This window comes from Gopherus flavomarginatus, chromosome 5 (assembly GCF_025201925.1).
Source record: "Gopherus flavomarginatus isolate rGopFla2 chromosome 5, rGopFla2.mat.asm, whole genome shotgun sequence".
Classification (NCBI taxonomy): Eukaryota; Metazoa; Chordata; order Testudines; family Testudinidae; genus Gopherus; species Gopherus flavomarginatus.
In genome coordinates, this window is record NC_066621.1 from 154,946,920 (window position 1) to 154,967,090 (window position 20,171).

At 45.1% G+C, this 20,171-nt stretch overlaps 1 protein-coding gene across 3 annotated transcripts in view; it reads left to right on the plus strand.

Annotated features, from left to right (window-relative positions):
- MAP4K5 (mitogen-activated protein kinase kinase kinase kinase 5) overlaps positions 1 to 20,171 on the plus strand; it is an 84,429-nt gene that overhangs the window by 1,157 nt on the left and 63,101 nt on the right. For all 3 annotated transcript variants that reach the window (XR_007774609.1, XM_050954600.1, XM_050954599.1), the window contains exon 2: positions 927 to 1,196. Coding sequence is in view for 2 of the 3 variants with exons in the window: in XM_050954600.1 (XP_050810557.1) it covers positions 1,089 to 1,196 (108 nt within the window). In the remaining variant the exon portion in view is untranslated. The remainder of the gene's footprint in view (positions 1 to 926; positions 1,197 to 20,171) is intronic.

A 20,171-nucleotide genomic window follows, 5' to 3' on the forward strand; every position in this document is an offset into this window, starting at 1 on the left:
CCTCTGGGCTGAAGAAAGGGGTGGGGGAGGCTGTCACTGGCTCTTAAGACCAGCCCCTTGTTAAATCCAGCCCCCCAATCACATGTGAGTGGTGAGGGCAGACTCCCCTCCCTCTTGTGGAGTCACCCTTCTCCAGCATCACTGCCCGAGGTGCCTGACTCTGGGGCCCACAACAGTTCCCCTGAAGAACAAAGATTCTGCCTTTGGAATAGCCCCACAAGTGCTGGGTACCAAACAAGGCCTTGCTGGGGGAGAAGGGGCCATGATCTCCTTCCCCACCAGTCAAGGGCTCCATCCCCACCCTGCAGATGACACACTGAGCTCTGTGATGTTCTGTCAATAATCAGTTTATTTGCCCAGGACCAAAGTATAAATGCAGCAAGAGCACGTACATAAGTGTGCCTCCAGGTGCTGTTGCCTGTCTCCTTGGTTATGTTTATGAGAGAGCATTTTTTGTTTAAATGGAAGACCTGAATAGATGATCTATCACCCCAGCTCTTTCTCTGCTAGAACATCTATCTCTGGGCCTATGGCAGGCAAGTTAGCATTATTTTTGAGGGGGTCCTTAAAATATCAACAGCACGTAGCTGCCCTGTGCTGTGGAGAGCATCCAGACAGGGAACTGCCTGTCCTTTGCCTCTGCCTTTGGACCAGAGATGGGAAGAGTTTGGGAAGATAGCTGCTGTTTCCTAGCCCCAGCACAGTGTTCGCTGAGCTGCTATCATAGCAGTCCCGCCTCCACCACTGTTGTCAACCAAGCTGTAACAGAAGCTGAGACCCTTTCCTCTAATGCAGCATAGAAATACTTGTGGGTGGAGGCGTCTCTCTTTTGAGATCCGAGTCCCCTTCCCCAGTCTCCTGGGAGCCAGCAACACAAAGCCTAACTGAAACCAAAGCCTAATAAGTCGTTTTGTTTTGTGTCTTAGGCAAAAAGGTGGGAGCAGAAGCCATGTGTGCGAAGAACAGATCCCCTCGTTAGACACCTAGAGCATCTGTCCTCCTGGGAGAGTACTCCCAAGGGTGGTGAAGGGAGAAGCAATTGCATAGGGTTCCTGTTTGCCCCCTCCCTGGGGCTGTATTGACTGAGGATGGACCCTGTGGCTCGGCCGAGTGGGGATATCATGAGGCGGAATCCACAGCAGGACTATGAGCTCATCCAGAGGGTGGGGAGTGGCACATATGGAGATGTCTATAAGGTGAGAACAATACACTTACACCCTTGACTCTGTCTGCACCCCCACTCCCTGTTTTGTGACCCTGTAAATATTAATGCTAATCAACTTTTATTTTTAGAAATCACTTATTAGCCCTTTTCATTTTGTGCCCGAACTTCAGAGCACAAAGGGACCACTAGCGCTGGAAGTGGGAGATGGTGACTTCCTAAAAGTCCTGACCCGTTCAGATCCCTGGCACAGTGTTGGCAGGCTGAGATTCCCCTGCAGCCCTCATGCATGTACCTCCACATTCTCTTTTTAAATAAAAAAGTTCTTTGACTCTTGGGGTGGATGGGACAAAATATCATCTCTCTGGTCCTGATGCTGCAAAGGGTCTGAACTGATGGATACATCACCTGCTACCTTCAGTGTTTATTGATCCTTTTAACAGGAGGGGAGGGTTATTTGTTCACTGAATTACTTTTGAGAATGTGTCATTTATAGTACCTGATTAAAAAGGTGCAAATTTATCCCTGAGTTAATAATAGCTTTCAGAGGCAGAAGCAGATTAAGCCAGCTCTTCAGAAAGTCATACGGAGTTTCAGGCCACTATAGAGTTAGTTAGGCCCTGACCACGCTGATGCGGGAAACACTGTAAACACAACCATGTCAAATAAAAGCTATGCATATTACACTTCCATTCCTAGACCATTACCTGGTGAGGTACTGACCACTTTCTGCGAAGCCAGTGGGCATTGAGGATGCTCAACAACTTGCAGGGTTGGGCGTCTTGCAAATAGTGCTTAAGATTTTTAGCTTTGTTGGCAAACTGGGGCTCTTAACTCTTGGGAAAAGAGGCTGAAGTGTTTTACTTTGGAATGCTGTAGAGTACATTTAACTCAGAAGTGGAACTGGCACAATACAACATACAGTGAAACCTATCTTAAGCCATTATACGAGGGGCCAACAAAAATTGACCCCTACTAGAGATGTCTTTAACTGAGATCAAATAAAACTGTACAGGTTAATTTTGGTGGCACTCCTGAAGTGGTTGCTGAAAGTAGGAGGTTGGCTATAGGAAGGTGTTTCTAGTGCATTCTTCACTGTACTACACAGTCACTACCTCAGGAATATTTAACAATCATAAATACTAAAATCAGGTATTTCCCAGAGGGCTTTACAAGGGACCACTAAGTACATTTGCTAGTGAATTTTGCTCTAAGCATCTGAAAAGGCCAGTTCAGCTTAACAGATCTAAAATGAAATCCATCTTAAACAAGTGTTGATCTTTTAAATTTTTCAGGAAGTTGAAGAAAGTTTATCAGCTTCCCATGCAAAGATCCCAAACAGGAATAAAATCAAAACCTCTCCGTAATGTAACCTGACAAAATTAAACCCCCAATATGTGAAAGGGACACCCTCAACTTAATACATAGTTTGAAATCCATGAGTTAAAAATAGCTTCGGAGACTACATTTATTCCTGGGCCATTGGTTTTTACTCTGTTCCTTTACCAGGGTTGTGAGTTCAATCGCCATTTGGGGATTGGCCCTGCTTTGAGCAGGGGGTTGGACTAGATAATCTCCTGAGGTCCCTTCCAACACTAATAATCTATGATACTCTATGAAAGACCCCCTATAAACAGGGAGACGCTAATTGTAGGGAGATCTGCATTATGAACCTAGAAAAGAAGAAAATAAAATGATTTGTGGTTGAGCACAAATTTGGGCACTCAGCAGCTTCTAGCACAATTAGTCTTTTTTGGCAGATGATTGAGGGTTTAAGCAAATATTTGTGTTCACCATTAGATTGTAGCAGTACATTTAAGGGATTATTTTGCATCCTCCACCCTACCCACGTTACTGTTCAGAACTGTTACTTGGAAGCTTAAAATTGAAATCTGTTTTGTTAGTGATTTTTTTTCCCCCTCTCTCTTCACCACATAGTGCACAATGGTTTATTGTAGAGTTGCTCATGAGTGCTGAGTTTTGGCACTGATTTGATGTTTTTCTATTCCAGAATGCATTTCAGGGTGGAGGAGAAATGCCTATAAATAAGTGATTTTCATATCTGTTTGCAGTGTGTATACACAGATCCAAATTTGGGCCTGCCAACCTTGGAAGTGCCCTTTTCAGTAAAATATCAATGCATCAATTGCCTAATCTGTATTAGGGATGTATCTGCTTGTTCATTAATGCTTGCATAAAACATAGCACTGTTTATTGAATGTTAATGACATTTTAAACTTCCCTTAATACAGTTCTTTATAAAGGATATCCTACATGCTAACTTTGAAAAGAGGTAATGAGGCTGGGATATTCAGTGGCATTGAAAAGTATGGTGGTGTCTTATCCTTGGTGCCTCCATCCTCCATTGTTGTTGTCAAATCATTTGCATGCTGCCATCCTGTTAAAGTTCCCATAATGCTGTTCAGAAAAGTAGGGATGGATGTTAGTTCTGCTTTCCTGGCAAAATTCCAACTTACTCACCTTGCAGTGCTTCCATAGATCTTCCATATGAGGATCTCAAAGCATTGTATAAACATGAATCAAGCCTCCCAGTACCCTGTGGAGTAGATCGGGAATACAAAGGCTGCATTTATCTCTGGTGAACACAGAAGCTCTTGGGCCGCAGTGCTGCGTGCTATCCAACATTTTAAGACAAGAGACTGGAAAAAAAAATCCAGTGGAAACTGCAGATAGAATTTAGGTACAGAAAGTAATAACCCCAGTATCCTGGCCAAATTCCAGCACAGGTAAACACCTATATCACTATAGTGCTTTGGAAATCTCTACTAATTAATACAGAATAAAAATGATAGTAAAGAAGGTATAAAGGAGGTTATACATTTTATTCTTTAATTGAAATCAGATAAAACATTAATATGGATTTTAATGGTGGCCATAGGAATGGGAACAGATGTCTTGGGGGTGTGCATATAGCTATGACATTTTAACATGAAGATATCTGTTGAGATGTTCTGCTGATGTTTGAGGTGCATAGTGGAATAACAGAGTGTCTGTGTGCCTTGTGTTCAATGCAGTGTTTTAGAGAGTGAAGTAATTTCAAGTTTAAATATATATTCTGTTACAAATTTGAGATCTTTAACTTTTTCTAACTTTTTTTTTCGAACTGAAAGATTTGCAAGGAGCATGTCTCAGTAATGTAGCAATAACACAATATGATGCTGTATAAAAGATCTGAATTCAAATTCCTCCCCGTGCTGGCATGAATTGTGTGACGCTTGTAACTCTTGAGGGGAGAGGGTTTTCTTATGCTGCACTGATTGCTCTTACTAATTGCATTGACATAAGCAAAATAAATGTCTCTGCATGCGGATTAGGAGAAACCTGGGTTTGTACCTGGGCGGTATCTGATTGTTCTGTAGGAGGGTAAATGAGACAGGTCTGCTTCAAATCTTAAAAGCCCCTGCTTTAAGTTCTGCTTCTCAGCTTGATGTTTGTGAAGGGACACTGATAATTTCAAAAAATATCACATTGGGTTGTCAGTTAACGTGGTACTTTAAAAACCTCACCAAGGCAGAGTTCCTGGCCTACAGACCTTGCAATTTAAATGAGACCAAGAACAACAGATCAGGAGCGTCAGAGTTTTTGGGAATTACTGAGAGTGGGGAGGGATTGCTTGAAGATGAGGGTTTAATGCCTGGCATTGGTTTAATTTGTAATCACTTGTGACTGCTGAGGCCACTCTTAGGATTAATTTATACATATGCACCTTCCTCTAGTAGCTGTCCTCCCATTTTCTCCCCTTTCCTTCAGATTTGTGTGTGTTCAACTGTTGAGTTTTGTCTGAATCCCAGCTTGTGAGCAATCTGGGACAGGGACCGTCTTGGTTGTTTGCTTGCCATTTAGGACAATGGGGTTGTGATTTCTGATTGGGGGTGGGATTTGAAAGAGGAAAGGGGATGTTTGGAATAGGAGTATGGAGCTTGATAAAAGGCACAGAGTCGTGACTGAAGAAAGGAGATAAAGGGAACAGTCTCAGTAAGCAATCATGATGCATCTTTACATCATGAGATGGGGTACTTCAGTCATAAAGCCTGCAGCAAGTATGTATTTGTACATTCTAACAACTCAAATATGCGGCTGTTAGAGTCCCAGCAGCTGGAGATTCCTGCCTGAACTATGTTTACCAAAAACTCAAAGTACGGAATAAACCGCATCTGAGGTATTGGGCACTCCGTTTCCTCTCCTGCATTGTCTTTTCCTGTGACTCTTGGACTTACTGGCTACTTGGGGTACATCTTGACTTTAAAAACACATTAGTTTCTCTTGTATGCTGCATTTATTCAATCTCGTATGTTTTTTATTTTTCTTTTTTTAAAGGTTGAAATGGAGTTTTTACAAATACCCCATACAATTGTCATTTAATTACATACTGCAGTGCTTAAGCATCCTTGTGCAGAGATGGGTAATATTGATTTGTAAAGCATCCTTCTGCATACAGAACAGGCTTGAAAAATGTGTAGTGTCTTCAGGATATTTTGCAACAAATGATAATGTTGATTGCTTTACCTCAGTCACACATGACAATAATTTCATTGTTTAAAAAAGGCTGTGGCTCTAATCTCTTCTTGGTTTATGGAACTTATTTTTTCTTCATTCTTTGGTTTTTGGCTACTGTTGCAGATAAAACACAGGTCTCCAATATTTTACTTTGTGTGAAAGGATTTTGTGGTCTCAGTTACTTTCCCACTAGGCAGGCTTTCAAATCACAACATCTCCATTGCAGTGGCGCCCTTCACAGGAAAAAGCCTAAGGACTGCATAGGCATGGAAACTGCATCAGTTCTTAGATATGATAGCTGCAAGTCAGGGATGAGGTATGCAGCAGTGGTGGAGAAACATTAATTGTTCTTTGGACCTAGAGGACCTCAGCACATGGCCATCTCTATGGCGTCTTCCACAGTAGAAGGAACTTCCAAACAATGGTGGGTCATCTTCAGCCTGTCAGCGCTGATCAATCATTCAGAACAGAGGAGGGCAGAGGAAAAAAAAAACTACAACTAAATCTGGGATGCAGACAGGCTTAACCAAGTCCCTCAGACTAGTTTTCATTACTTCTTCCAACATTCCCATCCACATTCCTTAGTGGTATCTGATTCAAGGCTGGCCTATGGAAAATCTACACATCCGCTTGAGAAAAACCCGAAGATCATAGATTAGGGTTGGAGGAGACCTCAGGAGGTCATCTAGTCCAACCCCCTGCTCAAAGCAGGACCAACCGCAACTAAATCGTCTCAGCCAGGGCTTTGTCAATCTGGGCCTTAAAAACTTCTAAGGATGGAGATTCCACCACCTCCCTAGGTAACCCATTCTAGTGCTTCACCAGCCTCCTAGTGTAATAGTTTTTTCCTAATATCCAGCATAGACCTTCCCCACTGCAACTTGAGACCATTACACCTGCCACCACTGAGAGCAGCCTAGCTCCATCCTCTTTGGAACCCCCCTCCAGGTAGTTGAAGGCTGTTACCAAATCCCCCCTCACTCTTCTCTTCTGCAGACTAAATAAGCACAGTTCCCTCAGTCTCTCCTCATAAGTCATGTGCCCCATCCCCCTAATAATTTTTGTTGCCCTCTGATGTAGTGGGGGGCCCAAAACTGAACGCAGTACTCCAGATGCAGCCTCACCAATGCCGAATAGAGGGGAATAATCACTTCCCTCAATCTGCTGGCAGTGCTCCTACTAATGCAGCCCAATATGCCATTAGCCTTCTTGGCAACAAGGGCACACTGTTGACTCATATCCAGCTTCTTGTCCACTGTAACCCCCCAGATCTTTTTCTGCAGAACTGCCTCTTAGCCAGTCGGTCCCCAGCCTGTAGCAGTGCATAGGATTCTTCCATCCTTAGTGCAGGAGTCTGCACTTGTCCTTGTTGAACCTCATCAGATTTATTTTAGCCCAATCCTCCAATTAGTCTAGGTCACTCTGGACCTTATCCCTCCCCTCCATCGTATCTACCTCTCCCCCCAGCTTAGTGTCATCTGCAAACTTGCTGATGGTGAAGTCCATCCCATCATCCAGATCATTAATGAAGATGTTGAACAAAACCACCAGCCCCAGGACCGACCCTTGGGGCACTCTGCTTGATACCGGCTGTCAACTAGACATCGAGCCATTGATCGCGAACCATTGAGGCCGATGATCTAGCTAGCTTTCCATCTGTCTTATAATCCATTCATCCAATCCATACTTTTTTAACTTGCCAGCAAGAATCCTGTGGGAGACGGTATCGAAAGCTTTGCTAAAGTCAAGATATATCACATCCACTGCTTTCCCCGTATCCACAGAGCCGGTTATCTCATCATAGAAGGCAGTCAGGTTGGTCAGGCATGATTTGCCCTTGGGGAATCCATGTTGACTGTTTCTAATCACCTTCCTCTCCTCCAAGTGCTTCAAAATGGTTTCCTTGAGGACCTGCTCCATGATTTTTCCAGGGACTGAGTTGAGGCTGACTGGTCTGTAATTCCCCAGATTCTCCTTCTTCCCTTTTTTAAATATGGTCACTATATTTGCCTTTTTCCAATTGTCCGGGACCTCCCCCAATCACCATGAGTTTTCAGAAATAATGGGAAATGGCTCTGCAATCATGTCAGCAAACTCCCTCAGCACCCTCGGATACATTAGATCCAGCCACATGGCCTTGTGCATGTCCAGCTTTTCTAAATAGTCCTTAACCTGTTCTTTCACCACTGAGGGCTGCTCACCACCTCCTCATATTGTGCTGCCCAGTGCAGCAGTCTGGGAGCTAATCGTTTCTGTGAAGACTGAGGCAAAAAAATCATTGAGTACTTCAGCTTTTTCCACATCATCTGTCACTAGGTTGCTTCCCCCATTCAGTAAGGGTCCCACACTTTCCCTGGCCACCTTCTTGTTGCTAACATACTTGTAGAAACCCCTCTTGTTACCCTTCAAATCCCTTGCTAGCTGCAATTCCAGTTGTCTTTTGACCTTCCTGATCATACCCTTGCATGTTCGATCAATATTTTTATACTTCTCCCTAGTCATCTGTCCAAATTTCCACTTCTTATAAGCTTCTTTTTTGTGTTTAAGCTCACCAAAGATTTCACTGTTAAGCCAAGCTGATCGCCTGCCATATTTGCTATTCTTTCTGCACATTGAGTTTGTTCCTGCACCCTCAATAAGGCTTCTTTACAATACAGTCAGCGCTCTGGGACTCCTTTTCCCCTCTTATTAGCCTCCCGGGGATCCTGCTCATCAGTTCCCTGAGGGAGTCAGTCTGCTTTTCTGAAGTCCAGCATCCGGATTCTGCTGCTCTCCTTTCTTCCTTTTGTCTGGATCCTGAACTTGACCATCTCATGGTCACTGCTGCCCAGGTTGTCACCCACTTATACTTACTCTACCAATTCTTCCCTGTTTGTGAGCAGCAGTCCGAGAGGAGCCTGGCCCCTAGTTAGTTCCTCCAGCACTTGCACCAGGAAGTTGTCCCCAATACTCTCCAAAAACTTCCTGGATTGTCTGTGCGGTACTGTATTGCTCTCCAGCAGATATCAGGGTGATTGAAGTCCCCCACAAGAACCAGAGCCAGGTGAAAACCAGATGCCGTTTATTGGGACAGAAGTTGTAGTCATCTGCAAATAGCAAATCATCAAGCCCTAATAGCCTGACACCACTTCTTGTGGGACAAAATCCTCCACTTCCTGAATCCGCTTCCAGAGGCTGCCAAGTGGGAAGTAAGGGGAATTATGAAAGTGTAGAAACAAAGCTTGGTTTTCGAGTGGTTATGACCTTGCAGGAATATCTCTACTTGAAGATGTTGAAACACATGGGTCCCAAGTAGCTCAGAATAACTCAAACGTTGCTGTTGCTGAGAGCTGTAAAGCTACCACTTGGAGCACAGTTGATCTGTTTATGCAAGATTACTACTTCATCTTGGCTTCCAGAGCTGATCCCAGTTTGCAAGAGTAGACCTGCCTTCTTCATTTTAATATTGTAACTCTCCTTTTTTGACTTTGTTACTGTTAATTTATCTCCCAAGGTCTGGGGATATGTGTCGATGATTCTTGAAGAAAAAGGTGTTACTTATAAGGTAACAGCTGTTCTTAGAGTTGGTCATCAGCATAAATCTATATTTGATTAAAACACTAGAACAATATAAAATAACGTCGCACACATTAAATGGATTAAAACCTGGCTAACTGATAGGTCTCAGTGTAATCGTAAACAGGACGTTGTCATCAAACAGGTGTGTTGCCAGTGTGGTCCTGCAGGAATTATTTCTTGGCCCTATGCTATTTAACGTTTTTATCAATGACCTGGAAGAAAACATAAAATCATCACTGATCAGGTTTACACGTGACACAAAAATTGGGAAAGTGGTAAATAATGGAGAGGCCAGGTCACTGATTCAGAGTGATCTGGTAAACTTAGCAAACTGGTGCAAGCAAACAATATTAGTTTTAATGCAGCTAAATGTAAATGTTTACATCTAGGAACAAAGACTGGAGGCCATATTTACAGGCTGGGGGGCTCTATTCTGGGAAACGGTGACTGAAAAAGGTTTAAGGATGTGGGTGGACGGGCAACTGAACGTGAGCGCCCAGTGTGATGCGGTGGCAAAACGAGCTGAAGAGCTAATGTGATCCTGGGATGCATAAGCGGGAGTCTTTAGTGGAAGTAGAGAGGTTGTTACCTCTGTATTTGGCACTGATGCGACCACTGCCAGAATACTGTGTCCAGTTCTGGTGCCAACAATTCAAGAAGGATGTTGATAAACTGGAGAGGGGTCAGAGAAGAGCCACACGAATGATTAAGGATTAGAAAAGATGCCTTATAGTGATAGACTGAAGGAGCTCAATCTATTTAGCTTAACAAAGAGAAGATTAAGCTGATTTTATTACAGTCTGAACGTGTCTACATGAGGAACAAATATTTAATAATGGCAGAGAAAGATATAACATGAACCAATGGCTGGAAGTTGAAGCTAGACAAATTTAGACTAGAAATAAGGCGAACATTTTTGCCAGTGAGGGTAATTAGCCATAGAACAATTTATCAAGGTGTGTGGTGGATTCTCTATCACTTACAAATTTCAAGTCAAGATTGGCTGTTTTTCTAAAAGATCAGCTCTAGGAATTATTTTGGGAAGTTCTCTGACCTGTGTTATTCAGGAGGGCAGGCCCGATGATCATAATGGTCCTTCCTGGCCTTGGAATCTATGAATTGTCAGCCCTGCTACTTCAGAGTCTCTCTGAGATTGTGATAAGGAAACTTGGGGTCATAGGTCCTTATCAGTGAGCCTGGGAATCTGGTACCTCAAGGGAGTAAGTGTGTAGCCTCAAGGGTCAAGATTTTTCTCAAAAGTTCCGTCTTGGGAGCCAAGTGTGCGTGCATACCAAGCGTGGATCTGTACTGACAGCACAAAGAACTGCAGTTATAGGGTAATAACTTCTATTTAAAAAAACAACGCAGTACTTAATTATATAAATGGGTTCATGTGAGCCAGAGTAAAACATCTGTTGTAAGTACCGGTATGTGTTTGGGTTAGGAAGGCACATAGAACCTGTAAGAGAATTTAAATGAATGGAATCCATGCAGCGGTGGCTCCAGACGCCAGCACTCCAAGCGCGTGCCTGGTGCGGCAAGCCACGGGGGGCACCCTGCCGGTCCCTGCGAGGGCAGCAGTCAGGCAGCTTTCGGTGGCATGCCTGCGGGAGGTCCCTGGTCTCGTGGATTCGGTGGCAATTTGGCGGTGGATACGCCGAATCTGGGACCGGGGACCTCCCGCAGACATACCGCCAAATCCGTGGGACTGGGGACCTCCTGCAGGCATGCGGCCAAAGTCAGCCTGCCTGCAGTGCTTGGGGTGGTGCAAAAGCTAGAGCTGCCCCTAAATCCATGTGTCTTGTGTAAAAAACACAGGACCAGTTCTTTGGTTTTAATTGGTAAAGGGGCACTTAGATCAAAGTTAATCCAATTTTTTTACATTGTGAGTAAATGAACTTTCACAAAACAAGATGAATAGAAACTTTTCCATAATGTGTTTATTCTGGGGTAGGAATGAGTGGTTTGGGGGAGGGGAAGGCATAGGAAGAAGTTTTTTGTTTGCAATCAAAGCCTTGCAAGGGAATCAGAAAGCAAAACCAACTAGCCTATTTTCAATGTCCCAAACTCTGGTAAATTCAAAAAAGTAAACCAATAGCATCAATAGTGAAAAGGAAATGGATTAGTAAATTTCTCTAACAGAATCTAAAGAGGCTTAATACAAGTAGGAAATTTTGGGGGTGTTTTTTTTTTTATTTGTTTAAAACATGATTTTTTTAATAGCAGTGTTTTGTCTTGTGGGTGGATGGAAAGGGTACTTTTTCTCCCTCAATTCATACCCAGATTTTCACACTAGGAAATGTACTTTTGCACTTGAACTGGCTGCTTGTACATTTAAGTATTATTTATTTGCACTAGAGTAGTGCCTGGAGGCCCCGGTTGGGGGATTGGACCTCCTTGGGTATGTCTACATAGCTCACAGCAGTGAGCCTCGCAGCCTGGCTCAACAGACTTGGACCTCTGAGGCTCCAGCTAGCACTCTAAAAATAGTTGCATAGACAGTGCTTTGAAGTTGCCGGGCTGGAGCTTGGGCTCTGAAACCCGCCCCCCTCCCCTTTGGCTTTAGAGCCCAAGCTGAAATGTCTGCGCTGCTGTTTTTAGTGTGGTAGCGCGAACCCCAGTCTGTCAGCCTGGGCTGGGAGGCTTCCTGCTATGAGCTGTGTAGATCTAGCTATTGTGTTAAGTACAGACCTGTACGAAGATGACAGACCCTGCCTCACAGAGTTTACAGTTTAGATTCAGGTTCTTCTATTTGGTGCTTATAGCCTTTTACGCTGAATATGAATCTTTTTTAAGTGATAGAAGTTTAGATCCTCACTAGCTGTAAGTATTTAGGGCCTTATCTCACCCCCCCCCCCCCCCGTCCCCCACCAGACAAAAAGCAGGTGGAGTGAGCATGTCAGTTGTGAAACAGAACTTCTGTTTTGTATTTGCAGATCTTAATGTTTAATGAGCAGAGGTGGGCAGGGGGGTCATGCAGGGTCACATGCAGCCACAGATTTCTGCCAGGGTTTATACGTCCTTCCCTGAGCCCCGCTGCATACCACTAGAACTTTTAAATTGTCCCCTCACCCCATCAACAGTTACGCATCGTCTCTAGTTTAGAGGAAAGAGTATTTAGGTATGAAGTTTTTGGGCAGGGGCTGTCATTATCTGTTTGTAACACCTTGCAGTATGGTGCCCCAGTCTGATTGGTGCCTAAATACTAGGATAATACAGAGTGAAAAAGGAGGTAGAAGTATATTTATTCCCCTCCTATGACTCTACTGTCAGTTAGGCTTATTATTTTTGAAAAGAAGTAATAACTACAGTTGTAAGAGACCAACCTCTTTAGTGTGTTGAATCTGACACGTCTCTGTTTAGGGAAAGTTTTCTGAAAGGCTCTGTGCTCTTCACTATAAAAGAGCCTGGTACTGCTCTCTGTCTTAGAAATCCAGCTGGAAAATTACAGAGCGAACAATTGCGTCTGGGTATTTCTGTCTGTGAAAAGGAAAGAACCCTGAAGACTAGAAATTGCTGTTAGGTGTCTCTCTTAGTCGCTGGGATTAGTTTCAAGTGTGCCTCACCTATGCCCATGTGATCTGACCCGACTCATGAATGCAATGTTGTAAGGATTCAGAATGGGAAGTGCAGTTTCTTCTGTCTGCCAGAGCTCTATTCTGATAGGTGCACCCATCCAGCAGGATTTGCGTTAATCTTTTCCAGGATCATAGGATCATTTTCATAGCCATCCACGTCTGTTTCCACTTCTCATGTTAATCCATTCTTAGATCTTCCCCATGTGGCAGACAAAAATGGCTGTTCAGCATCTGTTCTAGACATGCTCAGTTTGCACATCCGTCCCCATTCTCTGCTGATAAAGAGGCTCCATGGGAGTGGAACCCATATCATTTTGTTGCTCAGGGATAGGGAGTTGCGATACAGGGACTCCTTGCACAGACACGTGGTACATGCACCTCCTTTGCAGTATGCTGCACACTTCTGAGGATTCCTGAATGGCAATAGGATTGCGGGTAGGGTGGGACCAGAATACAGGGTCTGCCTTCAGAGGCTACTTCAGGTACCGATGTTGAATAACCTGTGCAGAGGAGCTGTGAAGCCACTCTGTGGTCTATAGTCGTGTGTGTCCCCTCCCACCTCCCCGTGTGTCTGGCTTAGAACTGGCCTCTGGATTTGTTCCTTGGTGAGAAGAGAGGTTGTATATTTTCTTTGAAGAGTCTTGCTTGGGTGAGCAGCTGGGGAGGTCAGAAAGCAGCTCCAAGCCTGGCTACAGGGTGTAAATTACATTTTAACCTTTGGCTGCAAATCCTTTAACAAAGACGAACAACTCCTTTGGAGAACCTGATTTCTCTAAAGAACGTACTTTCCTCGTGTGGTACAAAACCATGTAAAATAAAGCAGCCTCCATTTTTCCAGTGCACAGCACTTCTGCAAGCTCACTCAGGGAGAATAAATTCTCCCCACTTACAAACTGAATTTTGTGAAGAGGTTCTAGTTACAAGTTGCATTCTCACAACGACTACCCACCAACCTGTGGTTTGACTTTTGGGTTAGGTTCACCCACTAAGGAGGCAACGTTGCTGGTGTTCTGGCACCTTCTCGGCGGATATTAATAGTAGCATGTCCTGTGCTCCTGCTTCACAGTTTAACTGTTAGTTTTCCAGCTCCCTACCCCTCCTCACAGAAGAGAAGTTTCTAAAACGGACAGATGGATTTGTCTGGATATCAAGAATATCTAGAGTTGTTGTGCGTCCAAAAAAATTGGAAGAGCTATTAAAGTGCATGTTCCAGGGTTTCAGGCAATCCATAACTATTAGAGATCAGGATGAGGCCTAATGTGAGGGGCAGATTATCACATCCACTACTGCGGAGTTCTTACACCTTCCTCAGAAGCAGGGCCGTCCAGAGGATTCAGGGATCCTGGGGTCTTCGTCGGGGGGTCCCCTGCTTCAGTGGTAATTCGGTGGCGGGGGGTCCTTCTGCTCTGGGACCCGCCATCGAAGTGCCCCGAAGACCCGCAGCAGGGTTCCCCTGCTGCCGAATTACATCCGAAGTGGGACCCAGTACTTCAGCGTCAGGTCCTGCTTCGGCGGTAATTCGGCAGCGGAGGTCATTCCGCCCCGGGGCGGAAGGACCCCCTGCCGCCGAAGACCCGGAGTGGAAAAAGTTCCTGGGCCCCGTGAGAGTTTTCCGGAGCCCTCGGAGCGAGTGAAGGACCCTGCTCAAGAGGCCCCAAAAAACTCGTGGGGGCCCCTGTGGGGCCCGTGGCCTGGGGCAAATTGCCCCACTTGCCCCTCCCCTTCCCCCCCCCCCCCGGCGGCCCTGCTCAGAAGGGTCTGATACTGGCCACTGTTGGAGAGACGATATTGGACTTGGTGGCCCTTGAATCTGTTCCTGTCTGGCGATTCCAACAATCCTGGGGCACTTCTCTTGCATTTGAGATCTATGGTTCTTTTGGAAACTCATTTCCCACCTTCATTTCTCACAGGCCTGCTATAGAGTCAGGCAAGCAAGGAACCACTCGTCTTCATGACAGATTCTCTCTTTTTACTTCTCCCGCAGGCCAGAGGAGGGTACTATGTTTCTCCTCTGAATTTGCTCTTGAGGATTTTGCCTAACCGGAAAGTATCAGAGGGGTAGCTGTGTTAGTCTGGATTTGTAAAAGCAGCAAAGAGTCCTGTGGCACCTTATAGACTAACAGACGTTTTGGAGCATGAGCTTTCGTGGGCGAATACCCATTTCGTCGGATGCATGTAGTGGAAATTTCCAGGGGCAGGTGTAGATATATGCAAGAAAGAAGCAGGCTAGAGATAACAAGGTTAGTTCAATCAAGGAGGATGAGGCCCTCTTCTAGCAGTTAATCCTGAGCTAATATGTGGGCACACCACATTATAGTAAGTCTAACTCAGGAACCAATCCATGCAACAAGCCTCGATGCCAACTCTGCCCACATATCTACACCAGCGACACCATCACAGGACCTAACCAGATTAGCCACACCATTGCCAGTTCATTCACCTGCACGTCCACCAATGTAATATACGCCATCATATGCCAGCAATGCCCCTCTGCTATGTGCATCGGCCAAACTGGACAGTCTCTACGGAAAAGGATAAGTGGACACAAATCAGATATTAGGAATGGCGATATACAAAAACCTGTAGGAGAACACTTCAACCTCCCTGGCCACACAATAGCAGATCTTAAGGTAGCCATCCTGCAGCAAAAAAACTTCAGGACCAGACTTCAAAGAGAAACTGCTGAGCTTCAGTGCATCTGCAAATTTGACACCATCAGCTCAGGATTAAACAAAGACTGTGAATGGCTAGCCAACTACAAAAGCAGTTTCTCCTCCCTTGGTTTTCATACCTCCCTGATTGAACTAACCTCGTTATCTCTAGCCTGCTTCTTGCTTGCATATATATACACCTGCCCCTGGAAATTTCCACTACGTGCATCTGACGAAGTGGGTATTCACCCACGAAAGCTCATGCTCCAAAACGTTTGTTAGTCTATAAGGTGCCACAGGACTCTTTGCTGCCTAACATGAAAATAATTCAGTAAGAAACCAACTGTCTGGTTTCCCAGAACAGTGCATTTAACTTGCCTGTACAGTAACAAAGATTGTGCATACAAGTGACCATATGCATTTAACTTGCCTGTGCAGTAACAAAAATTGTGCATACAAGTGACTAGATGCTTAGCTAGCCATATGTGAATGCACAGATTAGTCGTGGAGCTTTGCCATTGCCACTCAGTTCTGAAAATCAAGATGTGGGTATGAGAGCCAGTGGCACACTGCAGAGAGCACTCATGTCCTATGGATGAAGGTATGCTCCAGGAAGCAAGTCCTCTGTCAAAGAGAAGGCAGGCAGTGTGTGGTCCCACAGAAGGCCATGGGGATGGTGCCAGCTTGCAACAATTGCTTATTACAACTTCCCTGGAAGCAGAGCAGCTTTACTTCAGAGATATGAGCTGTGGGTAAGGAATGGTGTCCTTAGCCTCTGTATGTCAGAGGGTGGAGATGGGGTGAGGGATAGCTCAGTGGTTTGAGCATTGGCCTGCTAAACCCAGGGTTGTGAGTTCAATCCTTGAGGTGGCCATTTGCGGAACTGGGGTGAAAATCTGTCTGGGGATTGGTCCTGCTTTGAGCAGAGGGTTGGACTAGATGACCTCCTGAGGTCCCTTCCAACCCTAATCTTCAAGTGATTTCTCTCCTGCCATCATAGAATCATAGATCATTACCTGTTAGGTTCACTCCCTCTGGGGCACCTGGCATTGGCCACTGTCGGCAGACAGGATACTGGGTTGGATGGACCTTTGGTCTGACCCAGTATGTCCATTCTTATGACTCTACATTTTCAAGATCCCACCCCTCCCCCAGGGCCTCCATGCTGAGTCCCATTAACACTCTCCCAGTATGTACCTGTCCTCTTCATAAGAAAATATCCAGAGCCACAGATTTGTCTCTGCATTCTGCTTTTTTTTCCTCAATGCCTTGCAATATTTTTACAATTCTTGTTTTAACCTGATCACAGCTAGAGTACTGAATGTATCCTGGTTTGGCACAAGTACGTGTACTTCCTGCATACACGGAGGGAAGTTGTTTTCATGGATGTAGAGTGACCTAGATGTCTTTTCAACATGTCAAGTTGACATTGCAGAGATGTGCGACAACAGGCTGTATTGTGGGAATAGATAGAGGAAGACGGCTGGAGTGGAAAGATAGATTTGTGAGTCTTTGGTATGGAGTGGTAGGTAAGGCTATTGGAGGGCTGTGAATATCTAGAGACGAGTAAGGGCCTGAGGGTGGATCCCTGATGAACCCCTATAGAATTTGAAAGGAGAGGACAGCTACCTATAAAAAGAGAGGCCCTGGAGGGGTAGACAGAGGTAAGAGGAAAACCAGCGAGGGTAGAGTAATGGAAGCCAAGGGACAGGAGGATGTTAAGAAGGTGGGTGCTGTCAAGAGTGTCAAAAGCAGCAGAGTAGAGGCTGATGAGGATGGAATAAAGGGGTTGGTCTTTGATCAAGAAGAAATTGTTTAAAAGCTCTGAGAGCAGTTTCATTGGAGTGGTGAGGCTCCAGGATGGAGCTGGTGAAAGGTGCTCAAGACAGTAGTTGTAGGTGGCATATTTTGTGAGTTCGGCAGTGAAGAGTAAAAGATGGGGAGGGAAATGATGTTGAGGGGCTGCTTTATGAGGGCTAGGAGAGATGAGGGCATGCCTGTATTGTCAGGGCAATGAGTCCAAAGAGTGTGAGGGGTTTGAAATGGTGAAAGTGGGAGCCAGCGGGACGAGGAGGTGGGGAGATTAGAAGTGGCGAGGAGATGAGAAACCTCCATGTTGGTGACATAGGAAGGAGATCAAAGATGCATCTTGGAGAGACTCGAGGGGTAGTCTGCAAGAAAGGAGAAACTAGGGTGGAGACTTGGAGTGTGGAAGAAAAGGTCATGAGTATTAACAGATTAAAGGTTGTGAAAGAGGCAAAGGGGATGAATAGTAGAGGTCAGAGAGAAGGAACTTGGACACTGAGATATCTATCATGGAAGATGCAATATTTAGTGAAGAACAGATCAAGCAAGCAGCCATTCTGATGAGTGGGGCAGTTGATCCAAAGTTGGAGATCAAACAAGGATGTGATGGTGAGTTGCTTGGAGGCAAGGGTTTTTCAGATGGGCTCTCCACATGGAAGTTGTTGCCACAGCAGAGGATGGGAGATTGACACATGGGTCTCCCTCATTTCCTCTCCTTTCAGTGTCAGAGTGGGAGATGGTGGAACAGAAAAACTAGGAACATAAAGACTAGAGCAGCTGTAGCTGTGATGTTCAGCAAGTGAATTACTTCCCCCATTTTCCTCCTGACTCTGTCAACTCCCACAGCTCAGTAATTTAGATTGTAAATTCATCTGTGCTGGGATTGTCTCACTTTATTTGTAAGGCACTATATACACCTGTCGTGCTATATACGTAACTGGTTCTGAAACAACCTTTTCCTTGTCGGATGGTCAGAGAGCCCCAACCATAATATATTTTTCCATGTGTCAGGCTTGAGAGGAGTGGCCAGAGAATGTCCTACCCGGAATTATCATGTCTGTGATTTCCAGTATTCTTGGACAGCTTTTTAATGCCAGTCCGAGCAATGCTTTTCAAGCCACAGTGAAAATCTTGTAATTTGGGTGGGCAATATGGAACGTCACAAAATAAAACCACAACCAACCTATGTGGAACAGTGCTTTGAGAATCATATTGGGTTGATAGGTACAGTTGCAGTGATAAATGGGAAAGTATGTCCTTTCCATGGGTTTCTGTCCTAATCCTGGCTGTGGTCACTTTTGGTCTACATTACAAAAGTTATCACACAGTTTACTGCAGGGGCGGGCAAACTTTTTGGCTTGAGGGCTGCATCAGGTTTCCAAAATTGTATGGAGGGCCAGGTAGCAGAGGCTGTGCCTCCCTATACAGCCAGGTGTGGCCCGCCCTGCTCCCTAGCTGACCCTTCCTGCTTCTCACCCCGTGACAGCCCTCCTGGGACTCCTGCCCCTTTCAACTCCCATTCTCTGCCCTCTGACCGCCCCAACCTCTATCCACACCCCTGCCCCCTGACCATCACCCCAAACTCCCCTGCCCTCTATCCAGCTTCCCTGTCCCCTTACTACACTGCCTGGAGCACTGGTGGCTGATGGAACTATAGCCGCACCGCCTGGCTAGAGCCAGCCATGCCACCATGCAGCACAGAGACCGAGTCAGGCCGGACTCTGCAGCTGCGCTGCCCCAGGAGATCGCAGCCCCGCCGCCCAGAGGATTGCGCTGGCGACGCAGTGAGCTGAGACTGCACGGGAGGGGGAACAGCAGGGCAGGGGCTGGGGGCTAGCCTCCTGGGACAGGATCTCAGGAGCCAGGCAGGAGGGTCCCGCAGGCTGGATGTGGCCCGTGGGCCGTAGTTTGCCCACCTCTGCTTTACTGTGATTCTCAGTTTCTTCTCAAATATTAGAAAAACTGCGTAAATGAGTTTCTGTACCTGGTAGCTTATTGTCCCACTGCTAGGTCACCAGGACAACTCTGAAATCACTAGGAGATAGAACAATACAAAGTCAATATGGAACATATTAAATAGTTCAAAAACTGAGTAAGAGCTGATAGGTCTCAAGATGCAATTGTAAACACCCACATCTAGTGGGTTTCTGCAGAGTTTGGTTCTTGGCCCTATGCTTTTTAATATTTTTATCAATGATCTGGAAGAATTTAAAATTATTACTGAAAGTTTGCAGATGGCACAAAGATTGGGGGAGTGGTAAATAATGAAGAGGACAGGTCACTGATGTAGAGCAATCTAGATTGCTTGGTAAGCAGGGCATGAGCAAATAATAGACAGTTCAATATGGCCACATGCCAGATTATATGTCTAGGAACAAAGATGCAGGCCTTACTTGCAGGTTAGGAGACTCTCCCTGGGAAGCAGAGACTCTGAAAACGACCGGGGTGGGGCATGGTAGATAATTGGCTGAACGTGAGCTCCCAGTGCGATGCTGCTGGGATGTATACGTGGAATATTGTGTCCTGGTCTGGTGTCTGCAATTCAAGAATGAGAGTGAAAAATTCGAGAAGATTTGAAGAAGTGCCGCAACCGTGACTGGAAAACTTGCCTTATAATGAGAGATTCAAGGCTCTTAATCGATGTAATTTAACAGAAATCTGAGCCCACTATTATTAATCTAGCACACAAAGGTATAACAAAGTCCAGTGACTGGAAGTTGAAGCTGGACAAATTCAGACCAGAAATAAAGTGTGAATTTTGAACAGTGAGGATAATTAACCATTTGGAACAACTTACTCCAAGGGTTGTAGTGGATTCTCTATCACTGAATTTTTTTTAAATCCATATTGGATGGTTTTCTAAAAGATCTGCTCTGGTTCAACCACAGCTATTGGATT